The sequence below is a fragment of the Lynx canadensis genome, chromosome B1 (assembly GCF_007474595.2).
Source record: "Lynx canadensis isolate LIC74 chromosome B1, mLynCan4.pri.v2, whole genome shotgun sequence".
Classification (NCBI taxonomy): domain Eukaryota; kingdom Metazoa; phylum Chordata; class Mammalia; order Carnivora; family Felidae; genus Lynx; species Lynx canadensis.
The window spans coordinates 155,700,388-155,718,190 of record NC_044306.2 but is presented as its reverse complement, the minus strand read 5'-3'; the positions used below and the strand labels follow the sequence as shown (position 1 = coordinate 155,718,190).

The 17,803-nt window shown below is 34.4% G+C and overlaps 1 protein-coding gene across 10 annotated transcripts in view; it reads left to right on the top strand.

Moving 5' to 3' along the window:
* ADGRL3 (adhesion G protein-coupled receptor L3) overlaps positions 1–17,803 on the top strand; it is an 820,040-nt gene that overhangs the window by 733,237 nt on the left and 69,000 nt on the right. For all 10 annotated transcript variants that reach the window (XM_030313795.1, XM_030313793.1, XM_030313791.1 and 7 more), the window contains 2 exons: positions 9,791–9,857; positions 12,168–12,259. In XM_030313795.1, coding sequence (XP_030169655.1) covers positions 9,791–9,857; positions 12,168–12,259 — 159 coding nt within the window. The remainder of the gene's footprint in view (positions 1–9,790; positions 9,858–12,167; positions 12,260–17,803) is intronic.

The following is a 17,803-nucleotide window of genomic DNA, read 5'->3' as shown; positions in this document are numbered from 1 at the left end:
AAGCAGAAGTGTTACTGGGAGCACAGTTAAAGTGAAATACATGTCTGTTCCGAGGCACGAACACTGTGATTGAAAGAAGACTGTCTCACTTCTGTTGATAGTCCCCCCCTCCTCCCCCGCCCGGAGTACGGTGAAGGCTATATGAGGCCATTTGTCTAAATACAACAATAATAATTTCTTAATCTGACCTTTATGAATTGTGGTCAAGTCTGAGTTCATTTTGTGGATCCCAGTGACCACTGTAGAACAAATTAGGATTAAAGACATTAAAAATGTTTGCCTCTAAAGACCTCTTAGGGGTGGGGGGATTAAATCAAAAGTCTGTTGTTGTTGTTGTTGTTGTTGTTTTTAATAACACCTTTATTGATATAATCCACATACCATAAAATTCACTCTTTCAAAGTGTATGCTTCAGTAGATTTTAGTACATTCACAGTTATACACCCATCACCACCGTCTAATTTTACAACGTTTTCATCAACTTAAAAAGGAACTGTCTAGCAGTCACTACACTTAGGTCATCGGATTTTATACTTTAATTAATGTACATCCCCTCTCAGATATTAAATTGAGTGATATGTAATTATTTGTGACCTTATAGCATTCGAATATTCTTCTCAATAATTTCATTTTACTCTCTTGCAGTTCCTGATTTGCTTTTATTTTATTTATTTTTTTCTTTTTAGATATTTCCAAATTTTCCTGTTACTAAACTGACTCAGACTTGCTTGCTTTGTGTTTTAGTCATTTATTTTGAGACAGATGTCATTTTCTGGATAGTAGGAATCTATCTTTTCTTAGAATCAATAATATGTAAGTCTCTTGTGACTGTTCAATCTTTGGCCATCGTTGCTTTAATTTCCTGCACCATAACTGGAAGCTCTCATTTACTGACATTATTACTGTGTGGGAATAGAGGCTAATTTACTTCCCAGGCACTGATTTAAAATAAGCCTTGATAATAGTTCGGTTCCACAATTATGATTTTTCCCAACACAAAGAGCAACAAAGCAGATATAGAGAAAAGGAAGGATAGATGAAAGAGGGAGAGAGGAGAATAAGGAAAATTGCTTAAAATTCTATCATAGGCAGGCATAGAGCATTTGGTGGCTCTTTTGTGCATCTTAAATACATTGTCCACAGAGAGACCTTCAGAATACATGAAAAAAAATATTTAACTTCTACCGATTGGGAATTCATCCAACCCAGTGTCTATTTTGCCCATTGAAGAAGCAGGTGTGGAGAAAGAAACATTATTCAGTCATTTGTATTTACTTGAGAAGCTGAAATGAACAGATCATGTTTTCTATCAGGTGTTTAATCAAGATATCTTCTCAAAGAAAAATATAAGCAATGAATTTTTACACAACTCGAAGGATTTCTATGTATAGAATTATATATCTTGTTCCTTATTATCAAATCTGTCTTTGTTGTTCCAGTTTCTGTTACTATTGTTCATTGCTTTTATTTGACTTTGGATGGCATTCCTGACTCCCTGTTCATCTCCTCTTTTTTTCGTGTAAATCTTCTATCTCAATTGCACTGTTCCTTTTGTTTGTCTGTTTACCAGCGGCCCCTTATATGCTACATTGACTTTTTTTTTAATACAAATCCGGTCTTAAATAAATTGGAATTAGCCAGAATTCAGAACATATTATCCGCCACTTTCTGTAAATTGTTATTAAGCTCAATACATTGAATTTTTATGTCTAGAAAATCTATTTCACTTATTATTGGAACTTTATTACTAAGTTTTTACTCCTCAGTTTCAACCACTCAGAGTACATCTAGAATAAAACCATTGAATATATATTAGAGTAATCCAAATAATAATAAACCTTTTTCCCTTTTCTCTCCTCTTAATGTACTTATATTTTACTATACTGCCAATGAGATTTTATCTCTGAAAACTTTAATAATAATAATAATAATAATAGTAATAATTGCTTACATTTCTAAAAAGTAGGGAAGCATATCAATGGGAGATAAAATCAGAGATAAAATTACTTTTGTAGGTTAAATGAATGTTATTTTGATGCAGATAGTGGTAACTATCATATTTCATCTGGCTGATGCGTTATGATGTGTTTTTCTATGAAATGTTGTTAGGGTTGTTGATTACTAAACACATACACACAAAATACACATAATTTGTTTTTGAGAAGTTGCTTAGTTTGCCATCAATTTACAATGCTTGTAAGATAATTTTATTATTATTTTCTGATATCGTTTAGTGAAATCTTTTTATCTGTTCTGACAGTATTCTCAAGAATGTACTTAGAATTACATTTAGTCACAATAATTGGACACTCAAAAAATGAGTTTAGAAGATCAGTATAGTCATTTAAAAAAATAAGCAACTCTCAGCTGGTGGACTACATTCTAAATTGTACCGTTAACAATGGGCATTTATTCAATTTTATCTCTGTTGTTGTTTCTTCTCTTAGTCTCTCTTATACTCTTATCCTTATGCACGTTCAGTGACGTCATCCAATAAATGATACTGTCAGACAATAAAGGCTGGCATTGACTTAATGATAATTTAAACAGGGCTGATTTGGAATTTTTGTGCTAGATACTTTTATTTTATGACCTGAAACTAATTAGTTCATGTAAATTTTAATTACCTCAATATTACCAAAAAAATGCAAACCATTTTAACAGTTAAATTTTCTTTAAAGAGAAAATCACATTTATAGTTTATACCACTTTCCTCACAATCAAATAATATAAGAGAAAGGAGTGGTTAACATGATGGGTAGATGGGAAAAGAATTGGGAGCAGGTTCCAGGAGGAGGGAGGGCTTGGAACGGAGTGAAGCCCAAGGAATAGTCCAAGATTTAAAACGTGGGCTTGAGTATTTGTAAGGGGTTTCCGAAATATGTCAATTAGGTCATAAACATTTATAGTGAATCAGAACATCATTGAGTACTAGAAGCATAACCAAGGTCTTAAAAATAATTGAAATCAAATTTTATGATCTGAAAATTATTATAAATCATCTATTAAGTCTTATATTTGTCTCCCTAGCTCAAGAGTTTAAGAACAACTCTAAAAGAGGTAGTCTCCCCTGTGCTGGTTAAAAACCCCCACCCCCAGTTTTTTATTTTCACTTCATTATTCAACCCATGTAATCATTTGGGTAGAAAAGTGAGTATTGATTTTTTTAAATTGTTTTTCAATGTTTATTTATTTTTGAGAGAGACAGACCATGAGTGGGGGAGGGGCAGAGAGAGCCAGAGACACAGAATTTGAAGCCAGTTCTAGGCTCCAAGCTGTCAGCACAGAACCTGACAATGGGCTTGAACTCATGAGCTGTGAGATCGTGACCTGAGCTGAAGTCAGATGCTTAACCAACTGAGCCACCCAGGCACCCCTAAAAATATTTTTTAGTATTTATTTTTGAGAGACAGAGCACGAGTGGGGGAGGGGCAGAGAGATGGAGACAGAATCCGAAGCAGGCTGCAGGCTCTGAGCTGTCAGCACAGAGCCTGACTCAGGGCTTGAACTCATGAACTGAGAGATCATGACCTGAGCCGAAGTTGGACGCTTAACCAACTGAGCCCCTTGATATTTTTTAAATACTAGATTATAATATTATTAAACAAGGAGCCCAGCTAAATAACATTGAATTGGATGGGGACTCCTGGCCGGCTCAGTGGGTAGAGCATGTGACTCAGATCTTAGGGCCTTGAGCTCCAGCCCCACCTCAGGGGCTGTAGCTATGGACAGGTCACTTAGATTTCCAGAGTTTCATTCTCCAATCTATAATTCCAATCAATAAGCACCTTGCAAAACTATTACAAAGTTTGAGAATATGTGTTTTTGTATATATGATTAAATAGATATGTATATGTGTATGTGTATGAATATATATATATATATCTTTTTAAATTTATAATAAATAAATGTTTATTTCTGAGAGAGTGTGAGCAGGGGAGAGGCAGAGAGGGAGAGGGGGACAGAAGACCCAAAGTGGATTCTTCACTGACAGCAGAGAGCCCAATGTGGGGCTCGAACTTAGAAAGTGCGAGATCATGACCTGAGCCAAAGTCGGATGCTTAACTGAGCCACCTAGCGCCCCTATATATAAGTAAGCATATATGTAAAGTATCTGGTATATATAAGCATTTATTGAATTAGAAATATTATTATTACTGGTGCTATTATTTGTCTGATACAAATAAAGAAATACAGATTTTATGATTAGCAACATTGTTCTAATTTAGTACAATAAATTTATTAAAAGCATCCGTTTATAGAGTAGTGATTACAATTCTTATGTTGTTGCCTCAATTAACTTAAGCAATGTGGGACCATGGGAAATATTCCAACAGTTAGTAATAATAAATTAAAGCTTTTCTAACCTTTGTAGTCCACCCTAAAAGTGTGGGATGTATTTTGCTGATGAAGTAGTGAAACATTTATCTTTCAAGTAACATACTGGGGACATGAAGATAATATAACCTGCATTTCATCTATGAGATCTAGTGCTGAATTCTGCGATCCCAAGCTGTAGGTGAACCACAAATGCTAGTCTTGACTACCACTGGTCACACTCCATTCCTGCATCACTCTGCCAATATTTTTTCCAGTTCATATACTTGCTCACAAAGTATTTCAAGATTAGATGCATGAGTGTGCTGTAATGAAAATGGCATTAAAAAATCTGAACAGGGCGGGGCACCTGGGTGGCTCAGTCGGTTGAGCGTCTGACTTCAGCTCAGGTCATGGTCTCGCAGTTCATGGGTTCGAACCCCACGTTGGGCTCTGTGCTGACAGCTCAGAGCCTGGAGCCTGTTTCAGATTCTGTGTCTCCCTCTCTCTCTGACCTTCCCCCGTTCATGCTCTGTCTCTCTCTATCTCAAAAATAAATAAACGTTAAAAAAAAAATCTGAACAGGGGAAAAAAAAGTCTTAACAAGGGCGCCTGGGTGGCTTCAGTCAGTTAAACATCTGGCTCTTGATTTCAACTCAGGTCATGATCTCACAGTTCATGAATTAGAGCCCCACATCAGGCTCTGCACTGACAGTATGAAACCTGCCTGGGATTCTCTCTCTCTCTCTCTCTCTCTCTCTCTCTCTCTCTCTCAAAATACATAAATAATCTTAAAAAAAATCTTAACAGACATACTATGCACTGAGTTTAGAACCAAAGTTATTATGCTTGAAGTATATATTTGCCCCTTTTCCCCCTCACTTCCTTTTTTTCTTGCCCCAATTCTCTTTATTCCTTCTTTTCTCTCTCAATCTTGCCAGATATTTGTAGTACAAATATAAAGAGATCTGCATATGTTACAGCGAAAAGAAATATTATGTATTATACAAACTCTCATAAACAACCTGATATAATTAAGCCTTGTAAGTTTTATGGTCTAGTAGTAGCCAAATATTGTTTATTGGCTACATTTAATACTCACCAAGGATGGTTCAGTCTGCAATTTGGAGTCGAGTAGAAGTGAAGAAAACACCATTGTTAACTTATGTTGTTTCAGACCCTGGAGAATAGTCAGATATCTAGTTGGATAAGAGTAAATTAAATAGGCAACAAAATATAATGTCCCAGAGCATATTAATGACACTATATTAAACATGCTAACTTGACATAAGGAAGTAGATTCTGATAATGTTACTGAAATCTAAAAGCATTGTAAAACAAATGTTTTAGGTGGCACTTAATATACGTTGGGTAATTAACTTACCAGTTTTCTAAATATAGAATCAGACATTTTTTAAAATGACTAATGATAATAAAATGGTAATTTAATAGTAGAAGAAAATAAGCTTTAGAAGTATGTTCTTGTCTATTTCTCTTGTCTTGTTTTGAGAAATTAATTTGTTTTATTATTTCTGTGTATACATGAAGGTGATAAAGGCTGGGTTGATAAATGACATTTTTATGGAAGACTGATCCGATATCAACACTTTATTATTTAATTTGCAATATGATTTCTTACATTTTAGAAGAGAATAATTCTGCAATATGCCAGTTCTTTTGAATATTTAATCAGTAAACTTGTGTTAATATAGTAAGACTTCATCAAATATATAACAATATATTCTGGTTTTACAATTTGAAAAATGCTACAAAAAGATAATTTTTATGACTTCTTTGTATTAGGCAAATGGGAAAAAGTCAAGGTTTATGATATATGACAAGCACTCCTTTGAATTCCAAAATATATCTGATCTCACAATATTTTTCAACATGACTTCAAATAAGCATGTAGTGAGGTCAGAATGTACTTGCTTTTTCAACTGCAAGCCATCTCTTTTGTACTGGTATAAACATCCTTTATAAATTATATTCATATGACTGAATTTCATTAGAAAAAGAAATTGACATATCTTAAAAATTAGCAAGAATGGTCTATTAACATTAATGGCTTCACAAATTAAATATTGCTTAGTGGATGAAGGCAATTTTCAGATAAATCATATTCTTCAATAACAGGTCTGTCTAGCCATTTGCAAGCTGGACTTTATTGTGCTTCATGAAGTAAGTTGTTCCTCTCACATTTGTCTCCTCTTAACCTGAGCATTTTCACTATAGCCACATCACATTGAATGGCCTAGACTTCTTGAATACCATGACATGGGATATATGTGTCCATGCATGTAATAAACACCTGACATAATACTCTCCTTTACCTTAAAGCCAGGTGAATTCTTTCAACATTGGCACAGGGAACTCGGGGCAGGAATCATTCAAACTTTTAAGGTAGTTAATGGGAAAGAGAGAAAGCTTTGAGAAAACCAGCATGTGGCCAAAAACAACAGCAGGTGTGGCCATATGGCAATCGAATTAGAAAAGGGATTTTTGCCACACTGCCTTCCAGAAGATAGTCAAGCCCAGAGAGTGCTCAAGAAGGGATGATTTACTCAGTACATTTTAAGTGTTTCATATTGCCTCTTTCACTGATCCTCTCCAAAGGGAATTTAAATCTATTACACCAAATAGATATTGTAGCATTTTCTTAAAAAATAAAAAAATAATAATTTCTAAAGTAATTTCAGTTCCACATTTAAAGATCACTACGCCAAAAGCATGTTTATTTCCAAATAAAGCATTTGCTGAGACTGTTTTCCAAAAAGTAAAGCTTTGTAAGGCTAAAATTTAATGGCATTATTTCATTTTAACAACACATTTGGTGAGATGATTTAAAAATTTTAAATTCCTTACCTAGTCCAAAGCACTCTGTAATAACATAATTTAAATTATCTTTATAAGAATCCTTAACCTGTAGAGTAACATTTTTTCAGAAGTTCTTGAAGCACATTTTCTTTTAAAAAGAATTTGAAGATGTGTTTTATGTCTTAAATTAGCTCTCAAAAACACATTTGACCTACAAAACAACAGGAGCTATACTATTAACAGTCATTACAAAATTTATTAGTATTGTATCATGTTATAATTTCAGCAGCATTCTTGGACTCTGTGTGTGTGTGTGTGTGTGTGTGTGTGTGTTCTAATATGGGAAAATGTCCATGCTTTGTCTTTTATTGTTCTTATCTTGAGGTCTTGAAGGAAAATATGGTCTTTGATGAGAACCAAGAGAGATTCATGAATACTTCCTCTGTTCTGGTCTTCCCCCTCCACACATACACACACCTGTATTAGGGTGATAGCAAACTACCCTGTGGTCAGCATGAAGATAATATTCATATTTCAAACCTGAATTTTCTGGTTTGATTCTGCTTGTTGGCACCACCATACTTTTATTTTCCATGACCACAGTTTTTGGACAACAGACCAACAAAAAGATAACTAATTAAGCAAGCTAAGAGCTAGCAGTTTAAGTATTTATTGTTTCCATGATAGCATTTTTTCAAGTAGGATTGTTATGTTTATCTTGAATATAGGAAAAAATATCCGTCTATGTAAAAAAATATGAACTTGTAGTCAGTTTCTTTTTGGAGGACAAATATTAAACTTCTGTTGAAATTACATATATTTAACTTAGTAGAAGAAAGCTGGATTTTTGTTGTTTTAAAATTGATCTTTTCAGAGTATATGGTTATTTTTAATTTGCTTAAAAATTTAGGATTTAACCTTTTTTAAAAAATTAAGTTATGGAAAAGTCAAAAGAAAAACAGTAAACATCACTGCCTCAATCATTCAGATGTTAGACTGTTGTATTTTGGCATGTTGTTTCCAGTAATTATTAAAATAAAACATATGGTTAAGCCCTTTGGTCCACTTTTAGTCCTCCTACTCTCATATTAGAGGCAAACACTAATATGAGTTTGATTTTTTCCCTTTCAATTAAATAAAATTACTTATATGTGTGTGTATATCTGTCAAAAATATAAGTAATATTTTAAATATACACTTGACACTTGAATAGCTCTGAGTGCTGACCCCTGTGCAGTCCAAAATCTGCATATAACTTTTGATCCCCCCCAAACATAACTACTAATAGCTTATTGTTGACCAGACAGAAGCCGTACCGATAATATCAATAGTCAATTAGCACATATTTTATATGTTATATATATGATACACTGTGTTCTTACAATAAAGTAAACTAGAGGAAAGGAAATGTTATTAACAAAACCAAGGAAGAGAAAGTACATTTACAGGACTGTACTGTATTTATCAAAAAATAATCCACATGGAAGTGGACCCACACACTTCAAAACTATGTTGTTCAAGGGTGAACTGCATGTTCAAAGGTGTAAGGCATTTGTTGTTATGATCTCTCTTGTTGACATATAAAAATCCACCTCCTCCCTTTTACCTGTTTTATAACATTTCCTCATATGAATAGAAAACATTTGATTGATCCATTCCTCTACCGATGGACATTGATAAGTTCCTTTCTTCATACCTTCTCTGGTAGTCCATTATTGCTGAGATTTAAGTAACATTTTCATAATAATCAAATACTTATCTACTTTGGACTTGTAGTTTTAGACTACTTAGCAAACCACTCTTGAATATTTTCCACTGGAGGTGTTTTCTTTTTTGATTATTCTTCAAATATAGCAAAATGGCAAATAATTCAAGATATGATTTTTAACATCAAATGTAATTTGTTCAAAATTTACATTAATCTTTCTCATAACTAGTCACTTCCATTTTGTCTTCCTGTCATCCTGAAGAATGAAAATGTAATTTCCCAGAGGCTTTAAGAATTGGGGGAGTATTAAATGTGACTGAAATTAAGTGATTAATAATTTACTTTTGGGTCATGAATCAACTTCACGGGATGCTAAGGATCATTTGCAACCCCAGAAGCATTGGCAGTAACAATGCACTTTTTCAGACTCAAGAACTCTCAAAGGTTGGCTGCCCAACCTAATTAAACTTCAATCTTCTGATACCAAATTTATTTCTTCTTTGTACTGAATTTCCTCAGATCTTCTTGACAGGAAAATGTCACTTTGCCTGACAGCTGATAGACAGGTTATGTAGCACCATAATTGGAGAGAAAAGGATAGCTTAAAGCTACTCGATTTAATGGCTATGTGTATGGCTTTTTCTCTCTTTCTTTTCTTTTCTTTTTTTTTTTTTTTTTAAGGGTCCTATGACAGACACAAAAGGACTTAGCAAATAGGCCTAGTGCCATTTTTTCCCTGCTTCCTCCAGGGGTAATTATCTTACTCCATCAATAGTGCTGTCAGAAATTGGGCACATAATTCAGCATTTAAATGAACAAGCAATGTAATATTTCCTGTCTCCCAGTGGGATGCTTTGCAGTTCACATTCTTCTCTGTCACTCTCTCACTTTTGATGTATGTCCCATACCCAGTCCTTAATCCCTTCTCTTCCTTGTGTTTCATTGCAGATGTTGGCTCCGACTTGACACCTACTTCATTTGGAGCTTTATAGGACCAGCGACCTTGATAATTATGGTAAGAACTCCTCACTAACTATGTGTCTCCCAGGTCAAAAAATAAAATTTCTATGATCTGGCCATCTTTAATTTACATAGGTGAATTTGGGAAAAGCATCTACTTTTTGACCCTATATGACTCAAGCAATTAGACACTCATTAGAGTCTACTTTTATATTGTAAAAAATGTAATCAACACTGTTGGAGTAGAAAACATGCCTTTGCAAATATTTATGCAGTACCATAGTTCCTTAGGAGCCCGATCCAACATAATCTATTTGGCTTTGTAGGATTTTGAACAGCAATGACTTCAAGTTTCACAACAGTATATTTCCTGTCTTTCATTTACATAATTCGAACTATGAATGAAATCAGAAATTGGAAATGTGGCAATATGCCTTACTATTCCTTCCAGTTTTGTTTTTTATATAAATCTCAAAAACTTTATTTAAAAATTTTTTTTTTCTTTTCTCAACATTTTTATTTATTTTTGGGACAGAGAGAGACAGAGCGTGAATGGGGGAGGGGCACAGAGAGAGGGAGACACAGAATCGGAAACAGGCTCCAGGCTCTGAGCCATCAGCCCAGAGCCTGACGCGGGGCTCGAACTCACGGACCGCGAGATCGTGACCTGGCTGAAGTCGGACGCTTAACCGACTGCGCCACCCAGGCGCCCCAAATCTCAAAAACTTTAAAATTCAGGAGGATTTCACTTAAGAATGGCACAAATTAGTTATGCAAGTGTTTGGAATCATACTTCTTTTTGTATTTTTAGATGCATAATATCTTGATTTCAAATATGAATTATTTATTGTAATTTAGTTTCTATTTTTGGCATTATTTATATACTCATCATTTTATAATACAAAGTCATTCTCCAAATAAAATGGCCTCTTGATTCTGAATAAGATATAGATCTCCAATTCATTATCTGAAATCCTTTGAAGCAGGCATATTTTAGAATTCAGAAAGTTTTCAAACTTCAGAAAAACAATATGGTACATGTACTGCATATTAGATAGAATTCCTAGTAGAGAATAAACAGTTGCCCAAAGCAAACACATCAATGAATATCAACAGTAGGGACGAGGCAGGACTCTAAAACCAAACAGTAATAATTCAGCAGAAAAAAAAATGGGAAAGTAAAAGCAAATGGAATAAAGATAGAAGAACCCTATGTTAGTACAAGTTCGGTTTTCCCACCAAATAGATTTAGTTAAGGTTAGGCTTTTTGGCCACTCAATTAATTTTTTAATACTCTCACTTTTCAGACTTTTTGGATCTGATAAAGGATTATAGAATTGTATTATTGAGAGAACTTCAGTAGGGCTTATAATTGGATTTTCCTCGACCCCACCAATCCTAAATTTTGGAACATATTAAAACAAACCAGGTCACAAAGGGCAGTTCAATATATTTTCTATAGTTTGTATATATGTAATATGTGGAATTTACACTGGAACTTTTTGTTTTGTTTTGCTTTAAGTTCTATCCTCTCTCTGGTGATTCTAGTGATATAATAGTATCATTGAGTGTTTTCTGGACTTTAATCCTAGTTTGTTGTAGCATTAGAATTTACCACCATTTTATAATCCTTTTGATCTAGCTCTTCAAAAATATATTATTGATTTTAGTATTTATGTTTTTGGAATGTAACATTTCAAAATATATCCCCAAATAGTAAATTTGGGGCTGTGTTCACAAAATATATCCCCAAACAGTAAATTTGGGGCCACATTCAGAGGGCAGAAATAATAACACACCTAGAATAATTTTTTTTTGGTTTTTATTTTTTTTAATGTTTATTTATTTTGAGAGAGACAGAGACAGAGACAGAGAAGACAGAGCACGTGCGCATGCACAAGCAGGATAGGGGCAGAGACAAAGGGAGAGAGAGGAATCCCAAACAGGTTCCATGCTGTCAGCATAGAGCCTGACATGGAGCTTGAACTCACCAACCAAGAAATCGTGACCTGACCAGAAATCAAGAGTTGGAACCTTAACCAATTGAGCCACCCAGATGCCCATTTTTTTCAACATATACCTGGCTTTGAGTTGTTTTACAATTTCCACAGCATCATTCCAACTGCTGCTGATTTTTTATTTGTATGTATTTTGGCATAATGGTGCTTTGTAACTCATTGGTATCACAACTCCCTAAAGTGGCTTCTTGCCTTTGCTAAAATACTAGGCAATCATCTATGATCCAATTCCTTTGAAAGTATAGTGAGAGCTAATTTCCCAGAACAACTCATCTGTTATGGAGAATAGACTTACTTTTTTTTTTTTATTCCAGTTATGCTACATAACAGTACCTTTTACATTACAGCTTAATGTAATCTTCCTTGGGATTGCTTTATATAAAATGTTTCATCATACTGCCATTCTGAAACCTGAATCGGGCTGCCTTGATAATATCAAGTAAGTGATTTTTCTTTTTGTTTTCTTTAGCCATCCTAAGTTTGGTACTCTGAATTATCCCTACTTTTAATTCTATTGAAATCTTGTGACAGAATGATGAGGATCGATGTGTTGTCTTTGCTGAATAAGATCATTTATTGACTACTGAGATGACCTGATCTGCCTGATAATAAGTATAATGAAGCTTTGTCTTCAAAAAAACTTTTTCCCAGAACTCTGATTTTCAACATGAGAAGCTCTTAAGATGTACATTTATTATTTTTTTCCTGAGCCAATACAAAGTTTCTGTATCTGGATAGACTGTTATTTCTTGGAGCAGTAACCACATCAGTTACCAACACCCCATCTCCCCCTTCAGAGCAATGTGAAGAGAGTAGAATGGTGACCCTGTGAGCAGCACAAGGGAGATTTTACACCACAGGAGAAGAATCCCAAGATTATTAATCTGGGCAATTGTAGAGGAGCTGTTATGAAGCTGGCCCCCCTCTCCTTCTGAGAGAGGAAGAGAAAACCCAACTCCCCATGGAAAATCCTATGGTATATAAATATATAGCTCCAGGCTTTAACCCCTTTGAAATGTTAACGCTTCCCTCTTGGGAGGTAAAGCACTCCAGAAGTCTCTCTATCTACTCAGCCATCTTTTAACTTCCAAGGTTTGTCCTTTAATCCAAATTCTATTTCTCTATGCTCAGAAAGCCCTTGCCATGCAGAGATATGAAAATATTCACATTCCTTTCCACACTAGTAGTACTTTTTTATATATATACAAAAGAAGCTAATTTACATTTTCTGAAAAGAAAAATAGTTTCTCAGTATAACCAAAATTTTTATGTTGTCCCTTCAGAGGCTGGGACACTTGAGAGAGATTGTAATGGGGAGATGTACATTAGTCATTAATATATGTTATATATTAAATTGTAATTGTATATAATTTGCCTGTGCTGTGTATTAACCTGGCTAAATGTTTTTATTTAAATGAATGTACTTTCAGACGTTTCATGAGGTCACCTGTGACTTTTGAACATTCTCCTCGAACTACCTCAGATAGCAGCTATGTCACCCATTTTTCATCTACATTTAGTGCCTGACACAGTTTCTTGCCCATAGTAGGCCTTTAATGAATGTTATAGAATAAAGCAATACATTAAAGACTTTAGTGACAAAAGTGTATTGACACTAAGTGGTTAATTTTGTTGAAGGAATCATCTGTTTAAATTTGCTGAAAAGGATAGCTAAGAAATTAGAGAAATAATATAATGGAGCAAAATAAGAATTATCTACAATGAGTAGTAGACTTTTGTAGTTCGTAATGTTACTTAGTTGTGATAATAGTCATTACTTTCTTGAATTATGTACAATTAGACTGCCTTTCTAAACTGTAGTATTCGTTTCTTGGACTGTCTGTTCCTGATGAAATTGAATTTAGATAAGTAAGTAAGTAAATAAATAAATAGGCTTATAAAATAAGTTTTCTTTGTCATATCATATTTTATTACTTTAGTGTAAATGATAACTTCTTTGTCTCTTTTATTTTATGGTATAAAGCAAACTGCAAGTAATACTTTATTACCATTTATGTTGTTTTTAAAGTACTATCAAAAGTGAATACTTTGGTATCTATGTAACAGCTTTTACAACATAAAAAAATCAGCAAAAAAAGGTCTTGTGCTTATTATAGTCACATATTTTAAAAGACCAATTTGTTCTGTAATTATTCATATATATTTCTTCAGGTGATATGGGTCAAGTCTTTATGATGTTATTGCTTAAAAAAACAAACACACAAATGGCAATAATTACATGAATGACATTGATGGCATTAAGCTTTATATTACAAAGCAAAGTAAAGCCTTAAATGAGAATATCTTGATTTAAGTTCTGTCCAAGCTGCTTTATGGTTTATAGCCTTTGGAAAATTTATCTAACCTTGTGAAGCCTTCCTGTCCTTTTAAAATGAGTACAATAATGGGGCACCTGGCTGGCTCAGTCAGTAGACATGTGACTCTTGATCTCAAGGTTGTGACTTCAAGTCCTACATTGGACGCAGAGCTTACTTATAAATAAATAAATAAATAAATAAATAAATAAATAAATAACCTACTTGTAAAAATAAAAATAAGACAAAATGGGTATAATAATGAAACATAGCCAACCATCAAATGAGCAGAGGAATATACATACAAGCCTTTGATGATTTTTTCTAAAGAGTCAATAAGGCAAGAAGAGAAATTAAGTAGTTATTAGAAGGGATAGTTTTGAGATGGAAAAAACAGGGTATGGACGTGCTGATGGAGAAGAACAGTAATAGAGTGGTTAGAAACATAAGAAAGGGAATCATTGTTATAGCTGAGACTTGAGGAATTGTAGAGAATGAGATCCAGAATAGTGGTCAACCAATTCTACTCTATTAGATTACATGAAGGACGCTTTTCTACCTAGGTAAGAGAAGAAAGGGTGTTCTTTTCCACTGAGACTGGATGAAATAAGTAATATATATGATGTAGATATGGTGGAGAGGCAGGGCAGGGCAGTAAACTGAGGAATTTCTGCCCACTCTCCTCTATGAAGTAGGAAAGAAGGCAATTTGCAGGACACAGGGGCATGTGGGAGAGGGAAAATAAGAAAGCAATCTCAAGAAAATATTCCTTAAACTTCCCAGAATCTGAAGGACATTTCATTTTATTTAAAATATATTAACTATTTAAGAAGTACTTGTAAAGAAATCAACAGGGCATAATTGGTAAGGAAAGAAGAATTTTAAAAAGGTAATAATGATTTTGATCACTAGGGAAAGCACAAAGCCTGTCATCCTTTTTATTTTGAAAAATTCACAAGGATCTGTATAATAATGTATTTTTAAATATTACAGGTGATATGAGAGTATTTATTTGTAAATAAATTTTATAAATTTATAAATTTATCTGGATAATCTTTTTTTTCAGTATATAAGACAGGGTATAAAATTTAATAATGTTTTCTTGGGTTTTTTTGTATTTTTGTAAAATGATTAAGATGAGCCACTTTATTAAGATTGTTCACTTTATTGAGGACAAAAAGCCGACATATAAGACCTTTCGAAAGTCAACATCTTTCTAAAACCATTCATTCAATTATCAAATATTTACTGCCTTCATTATGCATGTTCTTTCACACATAGATCTCTCCTTTATCTAAAATGTGTTTGCTTCTCCCCGTATTCACTGCCACCATTTAGTTAGTTAGTTAGTTAGTTAGTTATTTTTAATTTATTTCTGAGAGAGAGAGAGAGAGAGAGAGAGAGAGAGAGAGAGAGAGAGATACAGAGAGAGACAAAGCATGAGCAAGGGAGGAGCAGAGAGAGACAGAGACACAGAATTGAAAGCAGGCTCCAGGCTCTGAGCTCTCAACTGAGAGCCCAAGGCTGGCCTCCAACTCATATGAGATCGTGACTTGAGCCACTTAACTAACTGAGCCACCTGGGCACCCCTGCCACCATTTTTTAAAAGCCACCATCAACTTCTGCAGAACCACTGCAGTGGTCTTGTAATATCTTTCCTTGTATTGATTCTTGCTGCCACCTTCAGCTAAAGCGATCTCTTTAAAAGCAAATCCCACTATGCAACTCCCTTGGGTAAAACACTTCAGTGGCTTCCTGTTACTCTCACACAAAAGTCCAGACTCCCTACCCCACCCTACAAAACCTTCCTGGTCTAGTCGCTTCTTTCTTTCTTTAACCTCTTGTTCTGTTTTGTTTGTAAATATTTATGCATTTATTTTTGAGAGAGAAAAAGTGAGCAGGAGAGGGGCAGAGAGAGAGGGAGAGAGGGACTGAACCACAAGCAGACCCTGAACTATCAGTGCAGAGCCTGATGAGGGCCTTGATCTCACAAACGGTGAGATCATGACCTGAGCCAAAATCAACAGTCTGATGCTTAACTGTCTGAGCAACCAAGGTGTCCCTGGCCTCTTGTTAAGCCATTTGCCCCTCTGGCACTCTGGATGTACTCTCTTTTGCTTCAGGTTTTAACTCTGCTGTTTCCCTTCCCTAACACTTTCTTTTCCCTAACACTATGCCTGGCTGACTTCCAATTTACCTTAATTAATTTAACTTTTTAAAAAATAATTTAATTATATTTTAAATCAAAATTTATTTCATCGTCAGTAAAATAAGCACATTTTTGTGTTAGTTTAGAGAATTCATTTGGCTGGCTCATTACTATATTAATGTTATACTCTGTAAAAAATAATAGAGTGAATTACTATAGGTAACAGGATTACTGAGGAACTGAGGTATGCCAATTCTCAGATTTCTAAATAAGTAATTAAAATTTAAAACTACATTTCTATTTGCTGTTTGCTTACTTGTCTTTTGTCTCTTTTTCATCAAAATAGGTAATCATTTGAAAAAAAAAGTAATTCCAGTCTTTATAAGTTTCTGGTTGAGTTTCTGACAAGTTGAAATTGCAGCTTATAGTAATCATAGCAAAAATCTAATTTTAAATACATACATATGTGTAAATATGAATAAAGTAATTATTGAATTATTACCAGCACAAAGTCAACCTCCACTGTTGCTGAAGTGTAATGATGTGTAAAACTATTTTTTTTTATTTTTAAAAATGTTTATTTATTTTTTTTGAAAGAGAGAGAGCATGTGCATGAGTGCACAAGCAGTGGGGGGGGTGGGGGGATGGAGAGAGAGAAGGGGAGAGAGAATCCCAAGCAGGCTCCGCACGGTCATCCTCACAGAGTCCAACACAGGCTCCATCTCAGGAACTGTGACATCATGACCCGAGCTTATATCAAGAGTTGAACACTTAACCGACTGAGCCACCCAGGTGCCCCCTAAAACTTTACTTCTTGAGGAGCATTTATAGCACTCTTGACAATTACCTTCAAAATTAAAATGTATTGTTTACATGGTTATCAACTATTTCTTCTATTATTGGTTTAATAACATCACAGGTACTTTAAAGACTAAAAAGTCATAGTAGAGGCTTTTAGGCCTAAGAAAGAAAATCAGTGCCTGTATGGAGGGACAAGGAGTCAACTTAAGCTTCCCTTTCTTGTGTTTGTCCCTTTGCCCTTTCCCATATATAGAATTTGGCATCAAGACTTCCAGTTTTGGCTTAGTCATGTTTTCTGATTTCTGGTCTCTCCTCTTACCTTAGGTTTAGCAGGAGTGGTGGGTTGGCAAACATATTGTCACATGGTTTAAAGAAATACTTTCACTTTTCTTCCTTCTTCCCTGTGCTCTAATTGCTAAGGGAAGACAATTATAGAGGGGAGCGATGACTTCAGTGTCAGACACACTTGGGTTTGATTTTCTATTCAGTCTTGTAACGGTTATATTACCTAGTAAGTTTCATCATGGCTCTCCTCTGAATTGGGCATAATTGTATCTACTTTGTAGAGCTTTGAGATAATTAAATATAATTATATGTATAATGCATACATCACATAATTTGTGCCCATACATAATGGTATGATTATTTTTAACTATAATGTAGAAATACACTGCTTCCTTTGGCTCTTTGCGTTTTCCATGGTGAAATCTGCTCAACT